General features: G+C 27.7%; 1 protein-coding gene across 1 annotated transcript; it reads right to left on the bottom strand.

Annotated features, from left to right (window-relative positions):
• Positions 1-4,192: 4,192 nt before the first annotated feature.
• On the bottom strand, positions 4,193-4,972 carry LOC108768466 (uncharacterized). The gene is made up of 4 exons (XM_018518906.1): positions 4,787-4,972; positions 4,554-4,622; positions 4,362-4,451; positions 4,193-4,264 (listed from the first exon to the last, which is right to left on the bottom strand). Exons 1-4 carry the CDS (start codon positions 4,970-4,972, stop codon positions 4,193-4,195), a joined length of 417 nt encoding a protein of 138 aa, XP_018374408.1.
• Between the last annotated feature and the right edge of the window lie 5,067 nt (positions 4,973-10,039).

The following is a 10,039-nucleotide window of genomic DNA, read 5'->3' as shown; positions in this document are numbered from 1 at the left end:
TTTTTTTTTGTTTTTTAGTCTGTCCTTTATAATACACATATTTAAGAGTGTTATTAAACAGTATCAATTTCAATTACAATTACAGTTGTAACAAACACATAAATAATGTACAAATATTATAAATATATTGCATTTATGTGTGGATTGCTTCTCTATATTATGTATAAAAACGTATATGTATAATGATATTCCCAAATAGCAAAGCCTGCAAAGACAGATTTTGAGTAGAGCATGCTACCAATCTTTGATTTCAGAAAGGCAGTAAATTATTGCACATAAAGTTTGTACTATTTACCAATGTTAGCGAACTGCTGTTAGAAATTGGACAAAGCCTGTTGACATGTTTTGCCAGCAGATTGGCTACAGAAGCCAAAGAAAATTTTGCAGCTTTTGTTTAGTTTTTGCTGCTAGTCTGCCATTAGATTCCCAGTACGAGTAGATCCTGTTTTTGTCACTAATTTGCTGATATAATATAACATTACAGCAGGCTCTGTTGACAGATCCATAATCAGATCAAATGACTATGATTTTGTAATGCGGATTTGATCGAATTTGCTGCCAATTTGCCTGCAAAGGGATGTGCATTGATAAAAATGACCTTGATGTTTGACATCGATGTTGACCTCGAAACATGCTATCGAAGATAGAGAAATATCGGCTGTACATCGATGTTTCTTTTTCTTTCTTTGCAATAAAGCTTTAATTTATAATGTAATTTATGTAACTATCCTATAAGAGGCACACACATAATATTAAAAATATTATATAATATCCTCAAAATATTATAATATTATTTTAATTTTTTAATAATATTTATATAATATAGAAATATTTTGCGTTTATAGGGTAAAACTAATTGATTATAAAATATATTTATCATTATATCATGTTAACATTTGAGATTATAATTCAGTAAACACGCTGTGAGCAATTTCAGAACATTTACATAACACAGTGTTTGTAAATGTTACAGAACAGTACAACAAAGACGTAGCAGATATATCGTTGACGTAAAAAGACTATAACTGTTACGTATGACTGTTACTGTCACTGTTTTGATCCATAATTAACGTAATATTTATGTAATTTCGGTAACATAAATTTTTATTCTCTGAAAGTTACATAAATGTTACGTAACTGTGATAATGTTGCGTTATTTATATGTAAATATTACGCGTATGTTCCTTTCTTTTTCCGAGTTTGTTACGCGAAATACAATTAAAATATGTTGACATTTTGATCTGAAAAATAACGTAACTGTTACATAACAGTTGAACATCGTTCCGTAATGATTGCATAAATTATATGAAACGGTGTTCATTGGATTAATAATAAGGACTAATACTAAAAATATTTAATAATGTTATATTTTTAACACTTTAAATAAAATACATATTATTATGATTATATATCTGGCTGTCTGGCATTTCCGGCAGTGAATTTTGGAATAAACTCACTACAGCCATCGAACACAAGATATCGATGAAACATCTTAAGGCACAATTTCATGGTGTCGCTTGTCGCAGAGATAAATGATCACGTGACTGAATTCTCCTTCAATTTGCTCATTTTCTTATCACCAGCGACACTGTTGAAAAGTTGGATTAATCTAACTTTTAGCAACATCGCTCTTATGCAAATATTTAAACATAGAACAACAGGATGTAAGTATAATAAAGGTATTTACTTAAGTTATATTCCAAAACATCCTTTCCGAAGAAAATTTTACTCGAAATATATGAGACATGTATCCTATAATACTACAGTATTTCGAGTAAAATTTTCCTCGGAAAGGACGTTTTGGAATGTAGCCTTAGAATATGGATCATCGCAGAACTTGAGATCAAAATATACTCATTTAATACATTTCTATTCGAAATGAGAAAATATGTAATAGAATTAAATAGAAAAATGAGACAGTCTCTCTGCTTTACGAAGCGATTATTCGAGTTAGAAAAACGAGTTGTCTTTATCTAAATAGTTATTAAAACTGCGTTATGTAAACGTCACCCGAGTGTCCTCGCGTATTATCTTATTATCCAATGTTAAACACAAAGATAAAATGATACGTGAGAGCATTCGCGGGATAATATTTCTGAACATAGCTCAACTCTAACATTTAATAATTCGCTTCGTGTCGAATAAATATATTTTTATCAAGTTTTGTAGTGATGCCCGTATTCTAAATAATTATCACAATAAATAAATAAATATAAATTTCTTATCAATAAAAAATTTGTTGCGTGCGATTTTACCTTATTTAACTCTGATTATTTTTATTTTTATTTCCAATTTTATTTATACCGGCTTTTCTTTATGATCGATCAATACATTATATCAATTTAATTATTGTTATTATTTTTTATTATTATTTAATTATTATATTATTATTTAATTATTGTATTATATTTGTTATTTACGATAATTTCATGAAATTTTCAGATAACTGTTGTATATATTTGTGGCATATGTGAAATGATCATAGACGAAAAGAGCATTTCAACTCATGAGTGTATGAAAGCATATAACCGGATATTCGTTAATAATTTTTTTAAATTCATGTTCACGTCATCTTTCAAATAAAGGATCAATAAAAAATCTCTTTTTTTATATTTTCTTTTTAAATTTGTACATTCATTAATGCATACAGATACTATTAGTTATCAGTCTATTTTCGTCGTAATTTCGCTTTATTTTTGTTGTGCACAATCGCATCAACTTGACAGGTCCAATCGTAATACTGTTTTTGATATGACATTTTAGACTTTACAGCAATTTACTTTACAACATAATTAATATAATTATCGTCAAAAATTTATCACTGCTAGCTCATTTATATGAGCGACATTCGAGATTAGCATATGAAATCACGTGACTTATTTGTCGCTGAATATGAGTGACGAGCGACACCATGAACACATACCTTTAACTTACGACATCGATGACGAAACGTCGAAAAAGTGATGGATAAACCCCATCAATATTTTCCAAATATCAATGATTTTTTAACATATCTATCCGCAAACTGATGTAGAATTTTGCAATCAGAGTTTGTCATAAGAGATTCATAGGTAGATAATAATGTATGTGAAAACATAATAAAAATTTTAAATATAATCAAAAAGAATTAATCAAAAATTTTTAATTTATTACATAAAATGCTATTAATTATTATCTATACCTATTTAATAATAACAGAAATTTAATAACATCTATCTTTTTTTACACTTCCTCTTGGCTCTAATATAGAAATACTAAAAAATAGTATAATATATTTCATGAACATCGTATGTGTGTTATTATCAGATCAAGTTTTTATAAACTTTGTCATAGTTTGATAAAATGTTCACTCATTTACATGCGCATGTATTACTATACCTAAATCGGTGACAATAAACATAACTAAAAATGAAATCAAAATATAAAATATATGCGTATAATTTTTTAATTATTTTTTAATGAAAACTATGAAATTTATATTGTCTAATGTGTAATATAATTTCTTTGCTGAGTATAGTCACCCGCAATATTTTTACCCCAGTGGCGCAAAAAATGTGAATTATTGCAAAGTATTGTTTTATTTGAATATTTTTAATATAATTTTTTTTTTAATAACTACTTTTTGCGAACTTTTAGATATGGATTATGCAATTCTATCGAAAAATCAGCAATAAAATTATATTAATATAATATTAATTAAAATTTTTGTTCTTCAGATACATGTATAGTGTCATAATAAGCTATTGCACGTTTATTCCATTTTATATTGTTTTCTTGTTTACTTTATTAAAAAAAATGTTTAAATACACATTAATAATGTTTCCAAATATAAATCGAAAAATAATCAGTAATATACAACATGTTAATAATAGTAATTTTAATTGGAGTATAAAAACACCTCCAGGTGACTGTTTCTACATAAAAAACACATGATTACTTTTTTCTCTGTAATTAAAAAAAATACAAAAATAAAATAAACAAGAAATATTAAATATCTCTTTATTTATCACTTTTATTACAAAAAACATTATTAGTTGTTTTTCACATATTAATTTTCTTTTTCAATGCTTATATGGGGATACTGAATCAAATCCAGAAGATATCGTACATATACAATGCAGTTTGTAAATCACATTATATTATACATATATAGATTATCATTAAACCATCTTTTACAAACTTTGTAATAATTTTATATAAATTTTTTCTTATTTACTTGGGCTTGTAGTATTAAAACTAAAACAGTTGCAACCGATGTGATGAACTAAAATTAAAGACAATTTGTAAGATAACTTGTGAGTTCTTTTTTTAATATTTGTCACGAATTTGTAGTACGTAATTATATGATAAATATAACGTACCCCATAAAGAAATTTAAAACCAAATTGGAAAAATCCAATTCCATAAAATCTAAGAGGGGCATAAACTATTCGTAATGAAAATTGTGAAATCTGTATAAAAAATTTATTAGTTTAATGTGTATCTTTTGTCATTTGTATTTACTTATATTTACTTTAATAATAATTTTAATAGATTTATAATTTAAAACTTACAATTTCACGAATTTCAATATCACAAGTGACATATGATAATCTGTTTAATAAATCTACTGTTGCACTTGCCTGAAATTGTAATGTATGATGAATGTAATTGTTAAAAAATGTAATCAAAGAAACTTGTAATTTAATTTTAAAACTATATGTCAATAATTGTCTTTGAATTTGTTTATGTACTGTAAACAAATTTTAAGCTAATATTTTTTAAAATTTAAAGTAATTTTACTTACCTTGGCGGAGACTGCTTCGTACATATAATTAATAACCAGGAATTTAGAAATATTATTAGACAAGCAAAACGTATAAAAGACGATGGTCATTATTTTAGATTTGAAATTGTTGATAAGTATTGGATACAACATTTCGCGCAAGTCATGTGCTATCCAACCAAAATAGCATACCATTCTAAGAGTCATTTGGGCTCCAAATATTGAGTCTATTTCATTAGATATTTTGCGTAGATCTAAGTAAAGGTGTCTGGACATGCATAAATTAGGTTTTATTTCATGCATTGAGAAAAATGTCCGTTCAAAAAGTAACAAACGGATATTTCCGATTGATTTTGATCGGATTCATAAGACTATCGATCAAATTTATCGGATTTACAGGATTATCCGATGAATTTGATCGGATAGTCTTATAAATCCGATCAAAATGAATCGGAAATATCTGTTTGTTACTTTTTGAACGGATAAAGCCTGGAAATTTTTCTGATCGGATTCATAAGACTATCGATCAAATTTATCGGATTTACAGGATTATCCGATGAATTTGATTGGATAGTCTTATAAATCCGATCAAAATAAATCGGAAATATCTGTTTGTTACTTTTTGAACGGATAAAGCCTGGAAATTTTTCTTTGTGTGTGTGTGTGTGTGTGTGTGTGTGTGTGTGTGTGTGTGTGTGTATACTGTTATTTATAAACGTTACATTTTTTCCATAATATTACTGTCATTAGTATAATTTATATAAAGTTTCTTACATAGTGATCCACGTTATGCATTTGCTGCTTAATGGTTCCGAAAATCTGTCTTGATGAGAATATATTCTGTTATTTTCCCATGCCTGTGTTATTTTATGTTTTTGAGTTTTCATCAAATTCTGAATATGATCATTGATTTGATCAAACTTTAATTCTGTGTATCTGAACATAAAAAAAGTAGATGGAAATTGAATTAATTGAAATTAGTAGCTGCATTTTAGTCGTACGTTTTCAGAAATTTTGAAATGTTCTTGCATTACTATTTTATAGTTTTATACAGGGTGTTTTACAAATGCATGTCAGTACTTTAGGAGATAAATTTATATAATAAAATAAATAAAAAATGTTAAATAAACATATGTCCTATATATCTTATTGTTAATTCTCAAATTATGGATGATAAGAAAATATTCGAAATGCCCGCCTTGTGCGTCAATATACGCTACTGCACGCCTTTGAACGAGTTCCGCACTCGTTCAAAAATACCAAGTATTCTTCGAGTAGTCTTAAATTTATTTCGTATATCCTTTCTCGTAGATTATCCACATTGTTTACTGGCGTTGAATACACAATAAATTTTAAATGGCCCCAAAAATAAAAATCTGATGGATTGAGATTAAGAGATCGTGGTGACTGTGGGGTAGGTCCGCCTCGTCCTATTCATCGATTGCAAAAGGAATGTTTTCACTTCAAGATAAAAATGAGTATGCGCATCATCGTGCATGAACCACCAGTTTTGCCTGATTGCCAAGACTCTCATGACTGCCTGAAATTCTGTCCGATTTGTATTGATAAATATTTTTTGTTAACATTAAATAATGTAGAGACATGCTAAGCTATACAATAGCGTGTGTTAACGCACAAGTCGGAAATTTCGAACATTTTCCTTAATTATCTATAACTTAAAAATTAAGATACGTAAGACATATGTTTATATGATGTTTTTTACTTATTTTAGTTTATTATAGATTTACCATTTAAAGTACTGACAAGTATTTATGAAATACCCTGTATATTTACGTGAATAACTATGCTACATGATAAATATAATTGTAAGTATATTTAAAAAAGTGTACTAACTTGAGGATACTTGCATTAGTCAAATCACCCATAAAATTAATATGAAAACAATAATCTCGTAGAAAGCTGAAATATATAATTGATGCAATGTTGCCGTTATTTTCTTCTTTTAATCTTAATGCTGCGGAGTACGTCGTTAATATAACTATGATGATCCATCCTAAGGCATACCACATTACTTTTCTGCGTAGCTTGTCATAATCTGTCATTGTTCCCAACTTAAGTAATGTGTTGTCGATAATATCAAATCTCTTCAAACAATTTTGAAATTTCTGTCACCAGAATAGAATATGAAATAGACAGATAAATTATAGTAAATATTCTGATTAAAGGAACCAGCTCCAGTCACTTTGACGTATTGTCATGATCATGACTTTGAATGACCTTCAGAAGATTTTAGTCGTCAGTCTTTGTTTGTTAAAAAGCTATTAACAAATATTGTTTATATAATAGAAACTTAAAGATACACTCTTGGCGGTCCGAAATGACACTCAAATTGAGTGTTAATCCTCAAGTTGGAGGTTTATTTGGGAGTCAACACTCAATCAGGTGTTATTTCGGATCGTCAAGAGTGTATTTTTTCGTAAGGGTATATGTATCTAACTTGATATAAATTTTACTTAGTATAAGTATCACATTTAGTTATAGGTATTTTTGTATACGATAATATATTCTCGTAATCAAGTGTGTGTGTATGTGTGTGTACGTATATTAATAAATTGCAACTTCACATTTAATTACAATTTTCGTGCTTCACAGTTAATTACAATATTTTGTTAATTTAACTTTTTAATGAACAACGACTGACAGCCAAAAAGTCTCAAGTCATTACTTTGTACAATGTATATTAAGATCAATTTATTTTGGACTGTCTTTCCTAATCGGAAAATTTATATATTTATTTTCGGGGAATGGAAGAATTACTTTTCCGTTACTTTTACAGTTACTTTGTATAATAACAATTTGATAATGATTTTGCAATTTTTTATTACTGTGATGATGACTATAAACTTTAAAACGCTGAGATTATACTAAGGTTAGGAAAGTTGTTTTGAAAAGTAAATCATCACCCTTATTGAAAAAGGTAATAAATAATGATCGGAGTAACGCAGTAAAGTTGCTCCGTTACAGATTGCATTAAAAAATAACGAGATAAAAATTGTGTTATTTTTTTCAGTAACGAATGAATTTTCAACCCGTTATAAGTAACTATATTGACTGTTTCAACTCTGGTGTTACATAATCATTGTAAGAAATTCGCAATATCATTAAGTCGTTCTTACAACTAAGTATCTAGTTATAAGTCACTAATAATTATAAATAACAGGAGTTGCAGTAGTTATTTCCATTCCCTGCATATTTTATCTATGTAATTGTATAAATAAATAAGAATATGTTTATTTTAAGGATGCATCGGATCGTAAAATTATCGAATATCAGATATCGGATATCTGAAAAGAGTACAACATTGAATATTCAGTATTCGGTCGGATATACGGGAAGGCAATTTTTCAAGTCGGATATCAGATATTTTTCCGGGACTGAATTCCGGGACACTGTCTTAAAAAAAACTAGTGAAAAGATTGTAGTTTTGCAACAATATATATAAGATACAGCATTATGAGTACGCATACTTATTTATAGAACATTTATATAATACAAAATCAACAATTTAATGATATACAATTTCAATCGGATGTTCCTGGATATGATATCCGACTATCCGGTCGGACAATACCGGATAGTCGGATATAAAAAAAGTGTCGGATAATACCGGATATCAGACTTTTTTCGGATATCCGATGCATCTCTAGTTTATTTTCAATAATTAGGTATACTATAACAATTGCTTTTTATTAATAATACTACAAGTATTATGGCAATTTATTACCTTATCATGGTATATTCCAAACACGATACACAATAACGTCATAGAAATTTCTACATAATGACCAATATGCTCCTCGAAGGACTCATATTCGTAAAAAGAAATTAAAGCATGTGATATGAGGAAATAGTAAACTGACCAAATTAGCAATATATATATGGCACTAAACCATAATCTCGAATGATTAGATATGACAATTCTTAAACCAAATACATAACTCATTATTAAAAGTGGCGTTAAAATCGAACGAATACTTTTGGTCATTGCGCATATAGTTTTTATTTCAAACTGTACTTTTGTTGATCAGTTGAAAGTATAAATTGAACCGAATGGTAACGGTAGTATAGATGCAATTTCAGTTAAAGCACTTAGAAATATTAAAATAATTATAGCCTATATACTACTATTTATGCCCCATTATTTATTGAAACTTATGGTTGGATGATGGGTCTATTTTTATTTTTGCTCATAACATTGGTACATAAATGCTATGAATATTCTTGCAGTTTCGTTTTTTATTTTTTCGTCTACCTTTGTAATACACATTTAAGAATGTCATTAAACAGTATCAATTTTAATTGCAATTGTAGTTGTAACAAATACATCATTAATATACAAACACTATAAATATATTGCAATTATATGTGAATTGTTCCTCTATAGGGTGTTTCGTCTAACTTGACCATTTAAAAAATCTCCGTTGATTTTGATTATACGGAAAAATACTACAGGGAAAAGTTATTTGATTGGAAAGGACACATATTATAATGAGCAAAAAATTTTTCTCAAGATTATAGTTTTTGAGATTTCAAAGCAGATTTGATAATGTTTTTTTTTTAGAATAAAACATATTGTGTTTCTTCTTAATATGTTTTTAATGCTTTAAATATATTTTAGACAGTACTATAAAAAAACATTTAAAACACTTATTAAAAACATCAAACTAAGTTTTAAACCATTTAAAACACGTTTAAAATATTTTCTTTACTATCCTGTTTTAAAGTCATCGCGATTTTTAAAAAATGAAATAGCATATTTTCATTAATGTAGTAATATATAGTTCATTAAAAAAAAAATTCAACTATATATAATATGTTGTTCTTTAGATAACCTTGGACATAAAAAAATCACATTTATATGGGAAAAAGAAAAGTTAACATACTTAAGTTTTTTCAATGAAGATATTTATTTACTTTAGTATATGTTCAAAATGGCAAACATCATGCTGAAATCATTTGCCGACTACTAGTATGTGGATTGTTAGCTACTGAAATCAACACAAAGATTTTCGTCGCGGATGATTGTAAACATTACTTGTGCAAAACTACTTTGCACAAAATTGTAGTGCCTAGTTTGTAGTATGTTTACAAACATTTACACCTGGGAACATGAACTGCCAGAGATGCTTAAAGTCATTTAGTGTAGTCTTAACATCGCATTAAGATATATACTCAAAAAGAGGAAACAGAAATGATTTTAATTTATGAACTCAGTGCGAGCTACATAATGCGGAAAAATATCCTGATCGTCGT

Source organism: Trachymyrmex cornetzi, unplaced genomic scaffold, assembly GCF_001594075.2.
Source record: "Trachymyrmex cornetzi isolate Tcor2-1 unplaced genomic scaffold, Tcor1.1 scaffold122, whole genome shotgun sequence".
In the NCBI taxonomy this organism is placed as follows: Eukaryota; Metazoa; Arthropoda; class Insecta; order Hymenoptera; family Formicidae; genus Trachymyrmex; species Trachymyrmex cornetzi.
Note: the sequence above shows the minus strand (reverse complement) of the source record. Positions and strands in the feature narration are given on the sequence as shown.